The sequence below is a fragment of the Oryctolagus cuniculus genome, chromosome 14, assembly GCF_964237555.1.
Source record: "Oryctolagus cuniculus chromosome 14, mOryCun1.1, whole genome shotgun sequence".
Taxonomy (NCBI): Eukaryota; Metazoa; Chordata; class Mammalia; order Lagomorpha; family Leporidae; genus Oryctolagus; species Oryctolagus cuniculus.
The window spans coordinates 90,622,784-90,645,861 of record NC_091445.1 but is presented as its reverse complement, the minus strand read 5'-3'; the positions used below and the strand labels follow the sequence as shown (position 1 = coordinate 90,645,861).

The 23,078-nt window shown below is 54.7% G+C and overlaps 1 protein-coding gene across 1 annotated transcript in view; it reads right to left on the bottom strand.

Moving 5' to 3' along the window:
• Positions 1-8,597: 8,597 nt before the first annotated feature.
• The window catches only part of GTF2H2C (GTF2H2 family member C), a 130,270-nt gene continuing 115,789 nt past the window's right edge, over positions 8,598-23,078 (bottom strand). Inside the window, exon 18 of the mRNA XM_070056834.1 lies at positions 8,598-8,691. Within this exon, the coding sequence (XP_069912935.1) occupies positions 8,613-8,691 (79 nt within the window). The 3' untranslated portion in view covers positions 8,598-8,612. The remainder of the gene's footprint in view (positions 8,692-23,078) is intronic.

Sequence of the window (23,078 nt, the reverse complement as noted above, 5' to 3'; positions counted from 1 at the left end):
CGCTTCCCATCCAGTTCCTTGCTAAAGCAGTTGGGGAGGAAACGGAAGAGCTGGAAGAAGCTCCTGGCTCCCGGCTTCAGCCTGGTTCAGCCCTGGCCATTGTGCCCATTTGGGGAGTGAACCGATGGCTGGAAGCTCCCCCTCTCTGCATCTCTCTGTAACTCTGACTTTTCAAATAAATAAATAAAAATGCACCTAGGGCCCCTGGCTGCAACTCATCGTGTCAATGAAATGAACAGAACCTGCAGGCTGACGGCCAAGAACGCTTCCTGTCACTGCGAAGCCCCGCCGTCCACCCTCTACAAAGCAACCTCCTCTGCGGGCCCCAGCGCTACACTTCACAGCGCTGCGGCGAGGCTGTGGGAGAGAGCTGGGAGGAGATGTGGAGGGGAGCACAGTCCAGCAGCCTGACGCCCACACAGAGAAAGCCGACGGCAGGACCCACGGGCTGTCCAAGTTGCAAAGAAAGGCCAGCGAAGGTGGATGAGCGAGAGGCTGGGCGGCGAGGGGGCAGGGCCTGTGCACCTGCCACCCTTTCGCCTCCCCAGCCTGCCTGGCTGGCGTGTGCGTGTGACTCGGAGCTGCACCTGACGGCTCGTGATTTGCTATTTTTGAGGCAGAAAATGCAGACATGAAAAGGCCCCCGTGACTGGAGGAAGCAGCGGACCAGGACTAAGCATGCGGCCCCTGAGGGACAAGGCTGCTGTTTGCCTTTAGCTACCACTGCTTTGCAGATGTTTTCTTTCTTTTTGGGGTGTGTGTGTGTGTGTGTGTGTGTGTGTTTTAAGGCTTCTTTCTTTCTTTAAAAAGCCAGAGTTACAAAGGGAGAGATTTCTTCCATCCACTGGTTCATTCCCCAAGCGGGCCAGGCTGAAGCCAGGAGCTTCTTCTGGGTCTCCCACATGGGTAGCAGGGGCCCAGGTCCTTGGGCCGTCTTCTGCTGCTTTCCCAAGTGCATTAGCAGGGAGCTGGATTGGAAGTGGGGCAGCTGGATCATGAACTGGCGCCCATTGCAGGCCACAGCTCTACCTACTGTACCACAGCACAGCCCCGATGCCATCAAGAGCGACAGAGCCTTGTCACAGCACAGGGCCTGGGGCAGTGGGCCCACCAGGTGGGTTTCTCTTTTTGTCTGTAGCTACAGGCCAGCCCCTCATCTGACCCACCCTGAAAACTGATACCTGCTCAGGGCCATCAGACACCCAGGCCCTGCTCCGCGCTTCCCTGCCCTGCCCCTCCCAGCAGAGGTTCCCCGGACCCCGACACCTGCCCCCAGTGGAGGAGGAGGCCAGGGAGGTCGCCCCTCACACCTGCGCCCTATCCCAGACCTTTGCTCTGTGTCCTTCCCACGCCTCGGCCCATCCAAGCCCTCCTCCCGGGAAGGCAGCGGAAGCCTCGGGGCAGCAAGCAAGTGCCAAGAACTCCACTGAATTCCCGGAGCGGGCACTGATCTCACACGCTTGAGAATCCCACGCAGTCTCCACCTCAGGGAGCTCGCAACAAACGGGAGAAAATAAGTCACCCCCTTCTGTATCCAAAAGCAACCTGCACTCAGGGACCAGCTCCCCTGGGGCACGTAACCGAGCCAAGCCAGAGACCCCCAGGCCACCTGGGAAGAAGTCTCTCTTTTTTAAGCTACCCCCAAATCACCGCCCTCTTTTTTTTTTTAATTTCAGAGGCCAAGAGACAGAGAAACACATGGGCAGACTTCCCAGCTGCTGGCGTCCCAAAAGCATTGAGCAGCTGGGGCTGGGCCAGGCCGAAGCCAGGATCGCAGAACTCAATCCCGGCTGCCCACGGAGGTGGGAGGGGTCCAAGCCCAGAGTCGTCAGTGCTGCCTCCCGGGGTGCGCGTTAGCAGGAAAGTGGCATCAGAAGCAGGGCCAGGACTCGAACCCAGGCACCTTGATGTGGGAGGCGGGCATGCAGCCCAGGGCCCACCCTGGCTGCCCCTCTTCTAAGAGAGGGTGGTGCTTTCCTGGGACCGAAGTAATACACGGCCACCGACCGAATGGCTCGGAACAACAGAATTTTTTTTTCCCCTTTTAGCTCTGGAGACCGGAAGTCCACCAAGAAGGCAGCACCAGGGCCAAGCATGCGCCCTCTGGGCGCCCTGGGGAGAAGCCTGCCCCGCCTCCTCCAGGTCACTAAGTCCCCCCTCCCCCGGCTTACAGCTGCACCACTCCCGCCTCCGCCTCTGTCCTCCTCTGTCTGTCCCTGTAAGGACACCGCCATTGGGTTAGGACCACTCTGATCCCGCGTGAGCTCATCTGAACTACGGCTGCAATGAGTCTGTTTCCAAGGAAGGCCCGAATGAGTCTCTGATGGACGCGAACTCAGGGCATCCGGCAGAGCAGGAGGCGGGGGTGGGAAACAGACTTGGAGCTGGGATGGCCAGGAAGACGGCTCGGGTTCCCATGCCCTCGGCTGGCAGGAGCCCAGGACGGTGCCCTGCCATCCACGCCACCGCGGCCCCTGCTGCTCTGCCAGCCACCCCCTCTGCTGCCTCCAGCATCCAGCTGCCTTCCCAGTCCTGAAGGGACCGCAGCTCTGCCTGCCTCACCTGAGTGTCAAGTGCGCACAGACAGACACTAAATCATGTTTTCACCTGGTTCGTTACATTCTGATGATTCTGAGCTACCGGGATTTTCAATTGGAAAGAAAATGTTTTGATACAGCAATGCCCACAGGACAGCTGCAGCACGGGCTGCGCTAAAGGACCCTCGAGCCACGTGGGAGGCCGTGGAGCACGAATCTGTGTACAGCGCACCACTTAAAACCCACTAGCTGACGCGCAGACGGCCCAGAGGGAGGTGTGGTTGTGCGCAGGAGTCTTCGTCAGAGTTTTGGGATAAAGTGAAATCTGCAGGCTTTTCAGCGTCTGCACTGCTTCCTGCCGACTCATCAGCTCATTGTGGGGCCAAGTTCACTCAGGTGAGAGGCAACGCACAGCACGCGAGTCAGCTGTGAATCGTGGACTTTGCCAAGCTGGCTCCGGGCGGGAGCCTCTGCTGCACCGGCCCACGCTGCCCTGCGGACGCCCTCCGGGATGGATACTTGCACCTGCAGTCCACCGCTGTTCTGCAACACATCCTCCCCCTTGCCCGCGTGACGCTGTGCTGGCAAGCGCATCTGCTCCCCCGTCCGCAGCCGTCCTGGGACCCTGCTGGTCCCCAGCCCTAACAGAGCCCCTGCCTGGTCCTTGCTCTTAGCAGGGCTTCCGTAACTTGGGTGCAATGAACAGGAAGAATCAGACGTGCTCAAAGGTTGTACTCACAAACATAACACAATTCCCAGCATTCCCTCTGCTCACAGTGATGACTGATGGGTACCAGGTGGCAGAAGACAATGCGGAGCCAGTGAGCCCAGCCTTCGAAAGCCAAGCTTTGTCACTCGAGGGTGGCAAACCAACGGTGCCAGGAGCCATCGGCTCTGCCTCAAACTTCACCACGACGTCTTTACCAGCGGCTCCACAGGGCGATGACCGGAAGTGAATGCCTGGTGAAAGCCAGCGGGAAAAGCCCTGAGCCCCATGCCCGAGCCGGCTGAGCTGGATGCAGAAGGAGCGAGAAGGGGCCTGTGTTGTGCAGGAGCGATGCCAGCATCCTATACAGGTGCTGCTTCGAGTCCCGGCTGCTCCACTGCCTATCCTGCTCCCTGCTAATGCACCTGGGAAAGCAGCAGCACTCGGTCCCCTGCCACTCACGTGGGACATCCTCACGGAGTTCCCGGCTTCTGGCTCTGCCTGTCCCAGCCTTGGCCATTGCAGCTTTTTGGAGTGAGCCAGCAGATGGAAGATATCCCTCTCTGTGACTCAGCATCCCTCTCTCTGTAACTCAGACTTTCAAATAAATAAGTAAACCTTTAAAAAGAGATAGAGTGTCAAGTCCAGGGAAAGGGGGAGCCGGCCAGGCAGAAGGGAGGAAGTTGAGTCTGCTCTAGGGCTGCGTTCCCCTAGTGCCCAATTCACATGGTCAAGTCCTAACCTCGCCACTGAGAAACGTGACCTCCATTAGAGATGGGGTCTTTACAGAGATGGAAGAGTGAAGGTAAGGCCATGGAGAAGGGGAGTGGCTCATCCACTGTGGCTGCTGTCCCTATACAAATGGGAGATTTGGGCACAGGGTCAGACATGCATAAGGAAAAACCGAGTTGAAGAGACTCAGGGAGAGGATGGCCATCAACAAGGACTGAGGCTTGGAACCACCGTTCCCTCCCAGCCCTCAGAAGGCACCAGCCCTGCGCAGCCTCCATCTTGGACTTGGCAACCTCCAGACTCGCGAGAGAACAAACTTCCGTGATGAAGCCACGTTTCTGCAGCCTAAGCAAACTAAAGCACCTACAGTGACTGTGCCTTTGTGTGCCACTTCTGCAGGCACCTGGGGCTTCAAAGGAGACTGAGACGCAGTCCATGCCCAAGCCAGCCTCCCACAGACCCCTGTGGTCGGGGGGTGGTGCGGTGAGCCTCCATCCATGATGCTAAGGGCAGTGTCGCTCCGTCTTCAGACACACGGTGCACAACACAGCTGCCTGGCAATTTTGCAAGACCAGTCAAAGCATTGTAGCATGGCTATCTTTGGGCCCAGCAACGGCATGTCCCAGAATGTAGAGAATGTCCCCGAGAAGTATTGGCACCCATGCTCAAAGACACATACCGGTTTGCTTACTATGGTGTTTTTGTCCTTCATGGATCTTGCTTTATTTTGTTTGAAAGTAATGAAAATTGACAGGAAACTCTGAGGAGGAAATCACGCACGGAACACTGCCTCCCTTTACCCCGAATCTCGAAATCTGCACATTCTGCTTCAGCAGCTTCGCCACCTGTCATTCTCGCTCACCCTCTGGACCACGAGAATAAAGATCACCTCCCTAAACTCTTTCATGTGTGCTGCCAGAACAAGGATGGTGTCTTATGTCACCATGATCTTCAGTAAACTCTGCATGAAATCAATGACTTTTCAATCTGCCTTCCGTGTTACACTTCTATCAACTGACCCAAAAATGTCCCTTCAAGGCTGTTCTTTCTTAGGGGACGACGCTATGGGACAGTGGGTTAAGCCACCGCCTGTGATGCCAGCACCCCTTATGAGCACTGGTTTGAGTCCCAGCTGCTCCACTTCTGATTCAGCTCCCTGCTAATTTGCCTGGGAAAGCAGTGGAAAATGGTTCAAGTGTTTGGGCCGTTGCCACCAATATGGGAGACCCAGATGGAGGTCCATGCTCCTGGCTTCTGATTGGCCCAGCCAAGAGAATGGAAGAGACTTTAAATAAATAAATAAAACCTTATTAAAAAAAAAAAAAAAAAAGAAAGAAAGAGACCGGCGCCGCGGCTCACTAGGCTAATCCTCCACCTTGCGGCGCCAGCACACCAGGTTCTAGTCCCGGTCGGGGCACCGGATTCTGTCCCGGTTGCCCCTCTTTCCAGGCCAGCTCTCTGCTGTGGCCCGGGAGTGCAGTGGAGGATGGCCCAAGTACTTGGGCCCTGCACCCCATGGGAGACCAGGATAAGTACCTGGCTCCTGCCATCGGATCAGCGCGGTGCGCTGGCTGCAGCGGCCATTGGAGGGTGAACCAACGGCAAAAGGAAGACCTTTTTCTCTCTCTCTCTCTCACTGTCCACTCTGCCTGTCAAAAAAAAAAAAAAAAAGAACTGTTTTTTCCTAGACCACAAAATCCAGCCCAGGTGTCGATACAGCATTCACTGTCATGGCCGTTTGTTCTCCCTTAGTCTGGACCACGTCCACGGCCCTTTCGTGTCTTCTGTGACACTGGTGCCCTTGAAGGGCAGCACTGATGTTTACAAGGCTATTTCACTTCTGGGGTTTGTTCCAGGTGTCATCGTGGTGGGATTCACGTTTGGCTGTTTGAAGACAAAGCTCTATGGGTGACTCTCTGGTCTTCTCCGGGCACCCCCTGTGGAGGCCCAGGTTGTCCACCCAGACCACTTGTAGTGGTCACAGTGTTGTCCAATTTCCCCATTGTGGAATCGCTGCTTTTTCCCAGTGAGCTGTGGGGGGGCACTGGGAGACCTTGCAAACATCTTGCCCCTCTTCAAGTTTCCCTGGGTGCTGGGCACTCACAGACGCCTCTTGCCTAAGCCGATCTCTGCTCCAGGGGTTCTACAGCTCCAGCTCAGCCTGCACACTTATCGGCACTCGACTCACATGTGCACCCAAAGGCCCTGTGTGAGCTTCAGGGCTTGTCAGGGAAATTTCCAGGGTGTTAGTGATCAGGACACACCCTCTACAATGGAAGACAAACTGGTGCCCTGGTGTTGCCCACAGGAAGAACACAGGCACTCATGTCTTGGCAGGTCTCTCTGAATGCTGGAGGCGAGATAAACCACGTCTGCAAAGGCCCTTCAACCGCAAACACACAAGGTAACCCCATCAACCCAGAATGTTCTCTCCCTTCTGATCGCCCCCACGCACACACACACATGCACATACACACACACACTTTGTCAGCCACATCATCACTGGACTTACAGAAGGCCTGACCCAGCCCTGGCATCCTATAGAACGTTGTCCCCAGCAGGAACATCCCACAGTCAAGGGGGTGACTCAGTGGGCTCCTGGCTGCAGAGCTCTGATGTCCTGCAGGAGCACAGCTGTGGGTCACCTTGCAGAGCGCAGTGCTGGCCAGCGGCATGGGGACAAGCGATTGCAGGGCAGAAAGGCGCCCTGGCTGGGGCAGGTGCGGTGCTGCAGCAGGTTAAGCCGCTGCCTGCGTCGCCAGCATCCCATATCAGAGCGCAGGTTTGGGCCCCGGCTGCTCCACGGCTGATCCAGCTCCCTGCTAATGCACCTGGGAAAGCAGCAGAGGATGGCCCCAGTGCTTGGGCCGCTGCACCCACGTGGGAGACCCAGATGTGTTCTGAGTTCCTGGCTTAGCCTGGCCCAGCTTAGCTGTTGCAGCCATTTGGGAGGTGGACAAGAGTGTTTCTCCCTCTCTCTGTCACTCTGCCTTTCAAATAAATCAATAAATCTTCTAAAAAGAGAGAGAGAATGAGTCCTGGTGCCTCGGGCCGGCTGATCGACGGCCTGGGCAGGAGCTGCAGCGCCTGCGTTCACTGCCTACTGCGCTTCCCTCCTGAGCGCGCACCACCTCACTCCTATTTCCTCCCAAGGACACGCACTTGGCTAACGTCTCAGGCTTCAGATAGAAACATGAGCACATTAGCGCCCCTTTACAGTGAGAGCTGATGCAGCCCCATGCGGGAGACTCAGCACTCTGCCCAGAAGACCAGGGGCAGACGGGAGCACGATGGGGTGAGCTGGGCTTGGTGCCTCCTGCTCACCCCACTGGGTCTGTCTGCACCCTGCTGTGTGGCCCGGGAGGCAGCACTAATCCAAGAACGGTCCCCAAGAACTCAGGTTCCATTGGACTTGGTCGATGGGAGCCCCAGCGGGAGACAGAGGGAGAGGGGAGAGAGGCTGGGGTGCTTATTCCCTGCTTCCTCCTCTGAGGTCACCTCTGGCTGCAAAGCCCCTCCGTGGGCTCTCTAGGCGGCTTGCTCCCGCCTCTGTCCTCCCGGCTGTCAGCGACCTGTTCCACCCTCCTCCTAAGTGGCCGTCATGGTCCTGTACCAGCCCACCACACGCCTTGCTAATGACTCCCTTCGTAAATGAAGCTTCCTTGGTTTATCCTAAGAGAATTCACCATCTGCTCTTCCTTGGCACCCAAATCAGTACACAGGGTTCAAAATAACACACTTCAGATCGTGGAACAGGGAGACAGCGACCTGAGACCAGGCTCCTTGGCTCTGCAGGCAGTGTCCAGAACCTTGGACCGCCCAGGAGGACCCTACACCTTTGGAGAGCAACCCGGCACCTGCCCATGGCTGCTGCCTGCAGCCCCCATGTCTCTCTGTCCCAAGGGTTCATCTTGTGCATGGGAATGCCCCACATGACCCTCACACCCAGGGATGGCAATGGCTGATAAATGACCAGTGTCCACTCCCCACCCTCCCAGGGAACAGTGCACAGAATCTTAGCATGGCTCCAGCCACTAATGGAGGTGTGACCCATGGAGATGACCAGCTCCAGCTGCCCACAGTGGTGACTCCTCACTAAGAGGCCCTTCATAGGCTTCGCCCACCCCCCATCTTCTTCACCCTCAGGGTCTCCCACCCCCGCCTCCCTCACCCTCGGGGTCTCCCAGAAGCACCTCCCAACAAACTATAGGCACCCAAACCTGTGTCTCAGCTTCTGCGGGGGCCTCACAGACACGTGCTGGATGCCTGCTCTCCTGCCCAATGCAGGCGCCTCCCTGATAGGCTGAGCCCAGGCTGCAGAACCACCACAATGGCCGAAAGGAAACGTTTCCGATGCCATGGAAGGGTGAGGGTGTGCTTCTCCTGAGACAGGCAGAGTGCGCTTGGCAGGATAACACCCACACACTCCACGCCTCTGCATCTGCATTTCAGGGGCATACGAGACCTGGTCACTGTGGCCAGGGTTCCAGAACCTGAGGAGGGGCGATTCTCTGCTTTTCCCAGATGGCTCTCCCTGGTCACAGGAGCCCTTCGTCTGGAGGACTTCCATGGGCCACAGGGCAGGAGGCAGGATGAGGCCGAAGGAAGCCTGGAGAGAGGCGGGCATTGGGAGGAATCTACCTGCTGTGGCCGCTCTGTGGATGGAGGAGGAGGTTCAGGTGTGGGGGTGCCAACAGACAGCAAGGAAACAGGGACCTGCAAGGAACAGAATGCAGAACTGTAAGATAATAAACAGACGTTGTTTAACCTGCTACATTTGTGTCTTTTCTTAGAAAACTGCCAGAGGATGTGCTCTTGTAAAAAGAGAGTGTAAACAAAGAAAGGAGGTGGGGCCAGGAGGTGGTGATAGGCTGAGCCCAGGCTGCAGAAGGGCCACAATGGCCAAAAGGAGACAACATTTCCGATGCCATGGAAGGGTGAGGGTGTGCTTCTCCTGAGACAGGCAGAGTGCGCTCGGCAGGAGGGCACTCCACCGAGGAGGACGAGGGGAAAGGCCCCTGCCCCAGCCAGGTGGCACACGTAGGGAACAGTGTGCCCATCACAGCGGGGACAGGACCCAGGCAAAACGGAAACAGAACCAGCAGTGGGAGAGGGAGCGACCTGTGTCCATGTGCAGCCGCCATGTGCACAGGACACACCCAAGGCCCAGCCAGGCTGGAGAGGCGGGTCCCACTGGACAGGGACCCCTCACTCAGCTGGCTCCACACACTGCAGCGGGAAGAAAACCCAGGAAAGGCCAGGCTGCCCGGGAAGGAGCTCTGCATCCAGGGTACTTCCGCTACAAATCCCAGAGGAAGCAGGGAGGCCTGGCGCAGGTCTTAGCAGAGGAGTTTCTGCGTGAACTCTTCCAACCTTCCCTTGGAATCCAGAAATGAGACATCTGGAGAAGGGGGGTGAAGAGGGAGAGAGAGAGGGCGGGGGGGGGAGGAAAAGGTGGGGGGAGAGAGAAGGGGGGAGGGGGAGAGGGAGTGTGTGTTTCTCCAGTTGACATCACAAGAACCAGGTGTTTAAACACATCGCCTACAGTGACACAGTGAAATGAGAAGTGGAGACCAAAAAGCCATTGTTATCACGCACGGATAGCAAGTGTTTGTGAGCTGGGTGTCTACAGTCAGCCTGCCCTTGGACTGACCCAAACAGACCTGTTTAACACCCACACCCCGGAAGTGGGCAGCCCCCAGCCTCCCCGGCGGCTCGGGATATTCTCAGGGTCCCCACGGTCCCCTCTTTCCCTTCCTTCCTCCTCCACAGACATCACCATCTCCGTGCAGGTCCCTGTGTCTTTTGGTCTCCCAGATATGCAGGTAAACGACAACTCCTCCCAGGGCCAGCATCGTGCTACCGTGGGCTAAGCCACCACCGGCAACGCCAGTATCTTCTACCGGAGTGCGAGTTCCAGTCCCAGGAGCTGCACTTCCAATGCAGCTCCCTGTTAATGCACCTGTGGATGATGGCCCGAGTGCCTGGGCCCCACATCGAGTTCCAGACTCCTGGCTTTAGCCTGGTCCAGACCTAGCTGTTGCGGCCATCTGAATGGAAGAGTTCTCCCTCTCCCTCTCTTTCTCTCTCTGTTTCTCTCTCTCCCTTCCTCCCTCCCACTCATACGCTTGCCTCATCTTTCAAATAAATAAATCTTTTCTGAAAACATTTTACTATGGTCTGGATTCTGGCATCTGGAGTTCTGACGGCCTCACGAACCCATCTTTCTGCTCCACGCGATGTCTGGCGCCCCCTGCTGGAGGACGTGAGGCTGGGTAAGTCTGCAGGACCGTGAGCCGAACCAGCTGCACACGGGTCCCCCTACTCTTGTCACCGTTCTCCCTGGGCACGTTTGTGCTTCCGCAGCTCAGGGCGAAGCGTCAGGGAGAACAGGGGAGACGGCGCGGCATTTTTGCAGCCCTGCCTTGGACGTCACGTGGCGCCCCACTGACTGAGGTCACCCCGCAGGGGCAGAGGTCACCTGAGCTCTGAGAGTGCACACGTTAGGGGTCTGTCTTTGGAAAGTGCACGCTGCTTTCAGACTGCCGCACGTGTCCCATGTCCCGACCTCTGCCCTTCTCCGGCTCCGGCCCTCTGAGAGCCCGCCTCCCGGACCGCCCAGGGCCAGGGCCAGTCACTGCTCCCTCCCGGTGTGGCCTGAGAAACTCCACTTTCCCCAGCCCAGTGCTTTCCTAACCAGGGGGCACAATGTAACAGCATCCAGGTGCTCAAACCCAGGAACGAACACGAATAGCAAACCCAGAGCATCTTCCCTGAGATCAATGATGTGCTACTCGGGCACCGAGAATTTGTTTCCCTATAATTTATCGAGGCACCATCGGCAAAGCTGTAATAATACTTTAACCAGAGTAGGGGAGCAAAAATATTTAGTGAGTAAATGGATAAATAAAAGAATGAATCAAATATGGACTAACAGCCAAGCCATGGAAATAACCTCATTACTTGGAACTGAGTGTTTTAATGTGATTCATTAAAATAGATTCTATCTGTATCTGTGATATATGTGTGCTTAAAATTCATGGAGAAAATGAGCATTTTAATTACAAAATACTGAAATCATTAATAATTTAAAGATCATCACTCAGCATCCATGTCTAAGCAGGCAAGTCTGCAGAGCCCTCACAGCCAAGTCAAGGGCACGAAGGGCAGAGCCGGGGGAGGGGGCCGGGGGAGGCCCCGAGGGCCTGGGTTCCCCTGTTTGTGCACAAGCAGGCAGGCGCCTACCCCTAGCAGACACACGGGCCAGGGACGCTGCAGGAGGAGGAGCTCAGAGGGACCGCAGCCCTCTGGGGGGTCTCCGCCTCACGAGGGCCCACTGCCCACGCCGCCCCATCTCCCACCCGTGGTCAGGGCAGTGCCCCCACTGCCGGAGAAGCCCGCGTGCTCCACACCTGTTCCTCTCTCCCTCTCTCCGCGGTCCCTCCTCAACACACGCCCACCACATCACACCCGCACCCGAGGACCCCTTCAAACACCACTTCCTCCAAGAAGCAAACGGGCACCCAGCCGTAATCCCCCTTCCGGTGCTCTGCATCGTCTCTGCACACTGGACCAACGACAGGTGGAGTTCTGACATCCGGGAGGCGTGGCCTGCTGCATGGGGTGCCCAAGGCCCGCCCCCATCCACTCGCAAGAGTGAGCATCTCACTCCAGCTCCCACAACCACCTTCCCAGTGCACCCACTCAGCCCCCAGGGCTGGGCGGTGGCCACACTGAGTAGGAATCGGTGAGACTTGGATCAGGGACGTGTGCAGATGATACATCTTTAAGTATAGACTGTGACATAGAATAAGGAACCCCAGACACCTGTTACCCTACACTTGCATAGAACAGTCAACAGAGAGGCCACTCACGAACCAAAAACAGAAGTTTTCCAAATCGGCTTGACTGTTGAAGACAACAGGTAGGGCACACCGATCATACAAATAGTTTTGCAAACGCAGATACATTCCATCTGTCCCTCTGGAGTAAAATCAGCGATTAATTAATACACGGACGAAGGCAACGCTATGCAGTTTCTGAAAACAGATATGTGGCGGTCCCTCGAGATCACACGACTTCATTGCCCTAAACAAGGCGTGTCCCCAGGAAAAGACTCTCCTATTTACACACTTAAAGCCGAATTTCCTATGCATTTAAAAGACTTCCAAATGAATATTTTCGGTAGATTTTGATTCCATGTGTTTAAAATTGCAAGACTGGCGGACGGGATTTTAAAAATGGATCTCACAGCTTAGCAAGGACAGCCATATGGATCTACATACGTTTGTGAGGTAGCGCACTCAGCTCAGACAGTATTTAAAACCACGTCAAAATAAGCCGAACTTAGACGCGAGCCTTGGGATCGCTACATCACAAGATATTCAACAAGATTTTTAATAAAGCACACGGCTATCATTAAAATCCCTTAATGTATTTTAATGAGAGAGGACTGGAAACTCTGTCATTAATAAAGGGAAAGACACTGCTCTTGAAGCCCTGCGTGTTTTATGGTTCGCTCGGTTTTCACTTCTGTTCTCACGTGCTTTGTGCGAGGGGATTGTTAATGCGGCCGGGCAAAGGACTCCAGGCAAGACCCGCAGCTGGAGCGGTGGGGAGGTGGGGCTGGGTCTTCCAGCCAGAGTGGTCCCAGCAGGAAGAGGAGGCTCGACGCGGGCCTCCTGGCTACTGCTTTGGCGCTCGGTGAGCACCGTTCCGATGCTGGGAAACCTTCCCTTTCTCAGTCTCCGCCAAGTTCCTGCAAACCCAACCGCAATGTCCCTTCTCCCAGGCAGCCTCCCCGGAATGCCCCAAGTGGAGCAGCGTCTCTCTACGGCTGCCTTGCTCTGCTTGTCACGCTCTAGTCTAATGACCTCAACTCCAAAGGCTTCCTGCTAAGTTTGAGAGCCTTGGATGCTAACAGCTCTGCCCAGGTGGTAGTCCAGCAAATGTCCCCTAAAGGTTTCAAGTCCCATCAAGGCTAGTAGTCCAGCAAATGTCCCCTAAAGGTTTCAAGTCCCATCAAGGCTTGCTTGTGGAAAACATCACCCTGGCGCCCAACTCCCCCTGCCCCCTCCACCCCGCCAGAAACTCCAGCCCGGCTGAACTTCTTTTTGGGGCGACACAGTTGAACTCACGGAGTGCAAGTTAACTTCCCGTTTGGCTCGGCAGGTCTTTGCAGCTAGCATCTCGGGGCTCGGCCACGCCAGCTGCAACTTGTTTGCCAGGCTCCGGGGGGCTGCGGGCTGCTCTCTACCCCAGCCCAGCTGCAGGCGCGAGGCGTGGCGCTGCTGGGCGGTCCCCATGGACTTGCTGTGGGCTGCACAGGCCAGGGGGTCATTGCAGCCTGCCCCAGGAACGAGCTCCAAATTAAACCTGGTGCCGACTGACTGCCTCATTTCTGTTGCTGTAAGGACCTAGCTCTGATAGTAACATTGAGGGATAGGGGTAGTTTTGTTTGTTTCTCTTTTTGGTAATGCTAAAAAATTCCCATTGTCTGTGGACTGCTGGGACTACGCTCACATGCAGGGATTTAGGTTCGGAAGGAGACTGTCAATTTGCCTGTAGGGATTTTGAAAGTTCTATTGAAAGAACGCTCAAAGCAACCAGGCACGTGTGGGTGAGAGGGACCTGGGGGTGGGGAAGGTGAGCCCTAGGCCAGGACAGAAAGAGAGGAAGGCAGGTGGAGAGGGGCCCTGGAGGGGAGATTCTGGCCGACTCCGGGCACCTTGGTTTCAGACTTCGAACGTCCAGAAGTGCAGACCGCAGACTTCTGTTGCTTAAGCCACCCAGTGCGTGGTGAGCTGGCCAAGTGACACACGCCAAAGTGACACAGGAGAGTCACATCCGGGCAGTCGTGGTGTCCCGTTCGTCACTGGCAGCCCCTCTGCTCAGCAGGGACATGGTACAGACTGACAGGGTGGGCTCCCCAAGCTCCTAAAGAGGCTTAAACCCCAAAGCCGTCTGAGGATGGAGAACTGGCTGCTGGGTTAGGGTGGAGATGTGACCCAACTGCGGTGTCTGGCGGTGGGTGCTAACCGTGTTGCAAGGAGAGACCACAGACAGGGTTGCGAAGAGCTCGTTCCCCATGTCTCTCTGCTGGCTTCCATGCCCCCCTGTTGTCTCACCAGATGCAGAAAGCAATGGGGCCCCTGACCTTCTGCGAGCCCCCAGTCTGCAGGCTGAGACAAACCTCCCTTCCGCCCCGGGCTGAGTGTGTCAGGGAAAGCAACAAACAGCTGAGGGATGCGGGAAACAGTCCCAGCACTAAGCAGCAGGTGAGAGACAAACAACAGACAGTTCTGGGGTGAGCGCTGCACAGAAAACTGTCCTACAGACTCTGGCGGCTCCTGGGGACCCGGAAGCCAGGGGTGGCAGCGCGGGGCAGTGGGAGAGGATGGAGGAGAAGCGGCCGCCCTGGGAGAGAGAGAGACTGAAACAGAAGTCCGGGGCTGGGGGAGCGGCTGGCATTCTGGAGGAATGGAGCAAGCCCTTCCATCCAGAGCAGAGGGACAGGTGGGGGCAGAGCTGGGGTGGCTGAGCACAGGGCACAGCAGGGCCAGCGGACGGATGAGTCCCCGTGACTGCCGTCAGACCTCATCTGAACCTGGTGACACCGGCAAAGGCCCTGTTTCCAGACAAGGCCGTCGGGGCTCAGGACTCTCCATCTCCACCAGGAGGACACAGGCGGCCCACAACACGAACCACGGTCCCCCCGCTTGAGCAGAGGGGGGTGGGGCAGCTGTGGTCCAGACAGCCCCATGGATGCACACATGCTTCACGTGCCGTGCGGAGGGTGGAGCTGGCCAGGAGCAGCCGGGAGCAGCCCATGATGAAGGACGAAGCGGGGAAGAGGATGCCCAAGACGGGCCAGAGGAGACGACGATGGCTCTGACTGCTCGTCCCGCCCCCCCGCTGCCGGCACCCACAGACCTTGCTAGCTCTCCACCGTTTGCCTGTTCCCGAGTGTCCCATGGCCGGATCCATGTGGCATGTGGTCCTTCCACATGTGGTCTTCCACTCAGGAAGATGTATTTAAGTTCCCTCCATGTCTTTTTATGACCTAATAGCTCATTTTTTGGGTTGTTGGGTTTTGTTTGTTTGCTTTAGTGTTGAATAAGATTCTGATGTCTGGAGGCTGGCACTGTGACACAGCAGGCTAAGCCTCCACCTGTGGTGCTGGCAAACCATATGGGTGACAGTTCAAGTCCCAGCTGCTCCTCTTCCGATCCAGCTCTCTGTTATGGCCTGGGAAAGCAGTAGAAGATTGCCCAAGTGCTTGGGTCCCTGCACCCGTGTGGGAGACCTAGAAGAAGTTCCTGGCTCCTAGCTTCAGATCAACCCAGATCCAGCTATTGTGGCCATTTGGGGAGTGAACCAGTGGATGGAAGACCTCTCTTTCTCTGTCTCACCCTATATCTGTCTGTAAATCTTCCTCTCAAATAAATACATAAAATTAAAAAAAAAAAGAGAGAGAGATTCTGATGTCTGCATTACCATAGTTTGTGTACCCACTCACCTAGTAAAGGATATCTTGGACTAGTGTCTGCTAATAATAACTGACAGAATTAAAATGGAGAGAACGATCCAACATGGGAAGCAGGATACACAAAAGACTCATAGAATGGCAGATGCCCTAAACAGCACTCTGGCCTCAGAATCAGCCCTTAAGGCATTCAGATCTGGCTAAAGCCCTTGAGAGTTTCTCAGGCATGGAAAGCCAAGACATTGTGGCAAAAAAAAAAAAAAAAAAAAAAACAAACCACACACACCTAAATGATCGATCTCTGTGAGTGAGATCCCAGTGGAAAGAACAGGCCATCAATTTAGGAGGTACCTTTCTCTGAAGAGAGGAGAGAACTTCCACTTTGAATATAACTTTGTCTAAATAAGATCGGAGTTGGTGAACTCAAGAGGCTTCCATAGCCTTAGCAACTCATGACAAGAGCCTAGGGTGATTACTGATGCCATAAACAAGAGTGTCAATTGTTAAAGCAACAACAGGAGTCACTGTGCATCTACTCCCCATGTAAGATCTCTATCCTTATTGTGTTGTACTATGCGAATTAATGGTAAAACTACTACTCAAACAGTACTTTATACTTTGTGTATCTGTGTGGGTGCAAACTGTTGAAATCTTTACTTAGTATATACTAAGTTGATAATTGAAAATTAATCTTGATGAAGAATGGGATGGGAGAGGGAGTGGGAGATGGGATGGTTGTGGGCGGGAAGAAGGTTATGGGGGGAAAACCCGCTATAATCCAAAAGTTGTACTTTTGAAATTTATATTTATTAAATAAAAGTTGGAAGAAAGAAAAGAAAACAAAAAGACATCTTGGTTACCACCAAGCTTGAGCAGCTGTGGGTGAAGCTGCCGTGAGACACCCATGTGCAGGCTTCGTGTGGACCTGAGTTTTCAGCTTCTTTGTGTACACACACCAGGAAGCACAGTTACTGGACCAAAGGATGACAGTGTGCAGTTACATGAGACACTCCCAAGCCGTCTCCCGGAGTAGGTGTCCTGTTTTGCGTTTCCACTAGCGATGAACGGGAGTTCCTGTTGCTCCACACCCTCACCAGCATTTGGTGTTGTCAGTGTTCTGGACTTGGGGCATTCTGATGATGTCTCCTGGTCCTTCTGAGTGGTGTCTCGTGGTCACGTGGTCATTTGTCTTGTTTCTGTATCAGTAGCAGGGCTGTATTCACTTGAAAGAGGGAATCTGAATACCAGCAGCTTTTACAACTCAGGTTCCCCCTCTCTCTCCCTCTCTCTCTCTCCCTCCCTCCCTCTCTCTCCCTCTCTCGCTCTCTCTCTCCCTCTCTCACTCTCTCTCTCCTTCTCTCTCCCTCCCTCCCTCTCTCCCTCCCTCTCTTTCCCTCTCTCTCCCTCTCTCTCTCCCTCCCTCTCTCTCTCCCTCTCTCTCTCTCCCTCTCTCACCCTCCCTCTCTCGCTCTCTCTCTCATTCTCTCTCCCTCCCTCCCTCTCTCTCCCTGCGTCTCTTTCCCTCTCTCCCTCCCTCCCTCTCTCTCTCTCTCCCTCTCTCTCTCTTTCTCTCTCTTTCCCTCTCTGTCCCTTTCTCTCCCCCCTCTTTCCCTCTCTCTCCCTCTCTCTCTCCCTCTATCTCTTTCCCTCTCTCTCCCTCTCTCTCTCTCTCTCCCTCTATCTCTTTCCTTCTCTCTCCCCCTCTCTCCCTTTCTCTCCCTCTCTCTCTCCCCCTCTCTCTCTCTTTCCCTCTCTCTCTCCCTCTCTCTCTCCCTCTGTTTCCCTCTCTCTCCCTCTCTCTCTCTTTCCCTCTCTCTCTCTCTCTCTCCCCTCTGTTTCCCTCTCTCCCCCCTCTTTCCCTCTCTCTCTCCCTCTCTCTCTCCCTCTATCTCTTTCCCTCTCTCTCCCTCTCTCTCTATCCCTCTCTTCCCCCCCTTTCTGCCCCCCCCAGCCATGCTCCTCAGCGAGAACCCCAAGGTGAGACCATCCAAGGCCGCTGAAGGAGCCCCCCAGGAGCAGGCACCTTGGTCCTCTCTCACCGTCTTCAGCAGAAAGCTGTCAGGCTGTGCTCACTAGCAGGCAGCTGCACCTCGTGGTATCTCATGTGTGCGCCAGGGAGCAGCACTGAAGGAGTCGAAAGCCAGCTTGTCACTCATGCTGTCTTTCTGCTGGGGAGAGGGGCCCCCCCAGGCATTCTCCCAACATGGCCTTGAGCAGAAGTCCATCACCCAGCCACCACCACCTGCCAGGGGTGTTGCGAGCAGGCATAATTCTTGGTGAGGATATTGAAAACCCAAACAAAGCATTAGGGTTGGTTTGTTTTTAATCAAGAATGGAGAATGGCTATGTCCCTGGCAACCAGGTCTATTCTCAGGCACCTAGCAGATTTTGTTACTACTACAAATGGAATCATTTTCTCTATTGTAGTTTTAATTGGTTATTACTAATAGAAAAAAAATTATCTCTGTGTGTTCAACTTCTGTTCAGCACTCCTGCTAAACTAATTTATTGATTCTAATCAATCGTCAGAGAATTCTGTTGATTTTTCAGATCGAACAATTGAAGCATCTGAAAACAATGAACATTTTATCTCTTTTCTTGAATTTTGGCTAAGGCATATAACACAGAAGCAGTGATTTAAATAAGTATGGTGGTTTCTATAGCTTTCTGGTTTATACCCTTTATAAATATATCATGGAGTTCCTTTCTATACAGTTTTCTAGGTGTTTATATCACGAATGGATATTTGGGGGGAGGGATACAGGACAGCAATCATTGTGAATATTATGAGACTATCAATTCATTAAGGCAGATAATAGTAAATTCTTCTGAAGCAATCCTACTGGTTCAAGACATAGTATCCTATTAATCAACTATAGAATTCAAGTTACTCATATTTTTACATGTACATTCACAAGACTAATGTGACCTTGGATTTTTCTTACGACTTCTGCTTTTAATACCAGAGCTTTAGGCACCTTCATAAAATGAGTTGGTTAGCTTTCCATCTTTTCTAAACTGGAGCTGCTGCACCAGGCCGGGTTACCTGCACCTTGAATGTGGAGCAGAACTCCTCGGTCAAACTACGTGGATTTGTTTTCGCTTTGGTTCCTGATCTTGGTCTGTCCTTTTCATTTATTTCATGCCTGCATCACTCTCCACGTTTTCTGCTTTCTCTTGGGTCATTTTCAGTTAGGGTATTAGCAAAGATCAGCTACTTTCTTAGTGGATTAGCGTAAAGATATTTAATTCCTAACTTTTGAAGGTAATTTATATCCATAGTTATAGAAGCTTTCATATTTCTCCATATTTATTTATACCTTCTTTTTGATTGTTTATAACTTCAAAAATGTGTCTGTTTTATTAATCATCTCAAAGATGGTTTTGTTGATTACTAGACTTTGTTTGATTAGTTTCTGCTCGTATCTTTAGTATTTCCTTCATCCTGCCTTCTTTTTTTTTTTTTTTTTTGACAGACAGAGTGGACAGTGAGAGAGAGAGACAGAGAGAAAGGTCTTCCTTTGCCGTTGGTTCACCCTCCAATGGCCGCCACGGCCGGCGCGCCGCGGCCGGCGTACCACGCTGATCCGATGGCAGGAGCCAGGAGCCAGGTGCTTTTCCTGGTCTCCCATGGGGTGCAGGGCCCAAGCACCTGGGCCATCCTCCACTGCACTCCCGGGCCACAGCAGAGAGCTGGCCTGGAAGAGGGGCAACCGGGACAGAATCCAGCACCCCGACTGGGACTAGAACCCGGTGTGCCGGCACCACAAGGCCGAGGATTAGCCTAGTGAGCCGCGGCGCCGGCCTCATCCTGCCTTCTTTAGATTTCTTTTATTGATCTTATTTATTTAAAGATTTATTTATTTATTTATTTGAAAGTCAGAGTTGCACAGAGAGAAGGAGAGGCAGAGAGAGAAAGAGAAAGAGAGAAAGAGGCTTCCATCTGATGGTTCACTACCCAATTGGACACAACGGCTGGGGCTGTGCCGATCCAAAGCCAGGAGCCAGGAGCTTCTTCTGGGTCTCCCATATGAGTGCAGGGACCCAAGGACTTGGGCCATCTTCTACTGCTTTCCCAAGCCATAGCAGAGAGCTGGATCTGAAGTGGAGCAGCGGGTCTCGAACCAGCACCCATATGGGATGCCGGCACTGCAGGCGGCAGCTTTAACCGCTACACCACAGCGCCAGCCCCCTTTTACTGATCTTTTTTATCATTTTTTAAATTGAAAGCTTAGCTAATTCCTTTTCCACATTTCTGGATTTCTAATAAACGTTTGTGGCTCAACATTCTCCCCCGAGTGCCCCCTTTGGCCTCCTCCCACAGCTTATTACAAACTTCCACATCATTTGGTTTTAAGTACTAGAACCTCCATTTTGATTTTCTCTATAAAACATGAATTATTTAGAAGGGTTTTTTGCAATCTGCAGATGTATGTGGGGGACACACTCCCTGCCTTGCTGTTGTTATTTTTTATCACATTGCTCCCAGTAGAGCGAGGACTTGATGACTTCAGTCTTGGAAAACTGCAGAATTGTGTTGCTGATGTCAAAGCTCATTTTTGATAAGTCTCTGTGTTTAAACAGGTAAGTACAGTCAGCTGGATGGAGAGCTGACTACAATCTTCAGCTCCTTCATACTCCTACTCATTATTCTTTTGCGCAGTTTGTCCATTTGGAGGACGCGTCCTCTCTGCCCGTGGCTGCCCTAACAAACGCTCACAAATGTGGTGGCTTCACGCAGCAGAAGCGGTCTGGGGGCCGGACATCCAGGCCCAAGGTATCCACTGGGCCCCACGCTCTCTCGCCGCGAGGGCGGATCTGCTGCCCGTCTCTCCTACTTTCTGGAGGCTGCCACCGCCACCTTGCCTGGCATTCCCTGAGCACAGGACCCTAACTGCTGCCCTGCTCCGCATGGCCTCTCCCTCAGCCTCTGTTTCGTCCATGCAACGTCTTTAAGGCTCACCTGGAGGATCCAGGCTGCTCTCATCCCGGGATCCTGAAGGTGACCACATCTGCCAGGACCTTTCTCCAAACGGCGCCGGGAATCAGACGTGAACATGTCTTTGGGGCCCCCACAGGGCCCACAAGAAGGAAAGTGCGCTATAACCCCCAGGGCCATCCGTCTCTCCTGTGAGTCCACAAGACAGCTGTGCGAGTGTCCCAGGTGTGGCATTAGGTGTGTGATGTCACACTGGTGGGAGGGGGGGACAACACGTTTGTTCTCTTTACGCTGATTTCTACTGAGTCCTCCGCACGGCTGGGGCCGAACCTCCAGTGATCTCAAGTTCAAGGACAATTTGCAGGGACCGTTCAGGCCGCACCATGAGCACAGCCGCTCTCCCCAAAGTGCTCATTCCCACACGTCTATCAGGCCGGAGATCCGGGGACTGCGTGAGCGACCAGCACCCCCAGTACTCCCACAGCCCCCGCAAGGAAACCTTTTGTTCAGGCAGGTACGTCGCGCGGTGGCGCTATTCTAAGATACATCCCGTCACACCATTCCTTTGTGGAAACGAACCACAAGTTGGGGAGAATTCTGCAGACACAGCAGGGGGCCGCACGTGGCAGGTAAAAGCCAGGAAAGGCACCTCCACGGAAGCTAAAGGAACCCGACCACCGGAAAGCGCTTGGTCATCCGCTGATTTCTACTTTTTAACTCGAGCTGTGGCGGGGTTGGTCCTGGGCGGGACAGTTACATAAGGGGACCAGTGTGTGTAAGCCCTTCCAGCCACTGGCGCTCCTTGGCCGGCCGGAGCCAGAATTCTTGGCTCCCTCCAGCTGCAGCTGCTGAGCTAGTAAAATCCAAGAAAAGAAGGAGTACAGTGAATAAAGAAGACAGAAATGAAAGAGGAGAGGAGAGCCAAGAGAGTCTCCAGATAAGGCCAAGGCATTAGGGAGAGAAGGAATTTATAACCCGAGAATACACTTAGCTGAGCCTTTCTCACATGTCCACTATCGCCGTTGAAATTATCTGGGTTCAAATAAAAGAATGCTCTGTCCCGGTCATTATTCATGTTTCTTTTAAAGGCACAAATTCCAGCACAGGCAATTTCAGTGGGAACGGGACTATTTATTTGCTGGAGTCTTGCTTACGCGATGCAGCCAGGCAAGCAGAAAGAGCTCGGTGCACAGAGGCCCCAGGCTGGGCTCCGAGGGGCTCTGTCTGCCCCCGAGCGAGTGACAAGGGTGGAGGCAGCCACAAACCAGACTCCCCAGCCCCACACTGCCTGGACCACGGGTTTAAATCTCACTCTGCACAAACTCAGCGCTGCGGGGAGGGCGAACCCGGGAGGTGACCCGTGGCTCTGGATGCCGGGTGCTTGGTAAGAGCGCAGATGCCTAGGAATCTCGCATCTCCCAAGGCGTGGGGAGGGGGCTTCCGATCTCCCTGGTGGGGAAGGAAGATGGTGGAGGGTCCAGGCGAGAGAAGGGGTCTCGAGGAAGGAGAGCAAGGCTCCGATCCCCACCTGCGTCCCCAGCTGCCTTTCCCGGGGTCAGCACCCCTGGCTCTGGGGTACACGGGAGCCCACGGTATCACCGTGCACCCGGGAGCAGGGCAGGTGCTTCACGCCGCGGACCATGCACCACCGCCCCCACACCTCTCAGCAAGGGAGACAAGGGCTGTGCTCACAGCTGTCTCCGTCCCTCAGGGTGCCCCGTCAAGTCCTTCCACACCTTCTCCACACTCCTAAGGGTGCCAGGGAGTCTCCAGTGTCTTCTGTTCCTGCTCCTCCCCTCCCCCTCCCCCTCCTCCTCCTCCCCTTCCTTCTCCTCCTCCTCCCCCCTCCCACAGCAGGAAGTCGGGGCCGGTGCAGACTCCCAGCTGGCGAGTCTCCTGGTAGGACACACACACACACCCCCCCCCCCCCACCTCTGCCTCTCCTGGCCTTGACACCAGACCTTCACCGAGCCCCTGCTCCCATCGTCCTGGTCCCTGTGATGCACGTTTGTCCTGCGGGGCCAGGTACGCCTCATCCTCCCTGCTCGACAGAGCCCAGGCCCCATCCCCCACCCCACTCCCCGCTGCGGGACATTAACACAAACTAGGGGTGGGGAGTGGGGGGAGGTCAAGGGCTCCCTGCTGGGAGCTCTGGGTAGCACCCAGTTGTCGCCCACAGAGCAGGAGAGGAGCTGACACGTGTCACCTGTAGGCCGGGGCAGGGACAAGGCCCATCTTCCCTCCTCTCGTCCCCACCCACACTGTTCAGACAGGGCAGAGGTGGCCCCTGCCCTGGGCCTCAGGAAGCCCTGTGCAGACCTTGACCACCGGCCAGGAACATCTCCTGCTACATCGCAGGAGGCCACTCCTGTTGGGTCAGGCCACGGAAACCTGAGGCCCTGGCGGACACAGGTGCGAGGGCTACCCTGAGAACCTAAGGCAACAATGCTAATCGTGCACACGGAAGGGGATCTACGGGCAGGGCCGCTGCAGGGAGAGGGGGAGGGGAGGCTACAGGGACCACCACACACACCCAATCGCCCTGCGAGTCTCTGCTGGTGTACCCGCCCCTTCAGGTTTTGTAAACGTCTTAAAAACCCAGCCTTGCTCTGCCCGTTTCTCCACGAGCATTTGCTTTGCCCAAAGTCACCAGCAGCAAACCATGAAGCCTGGTTCCAC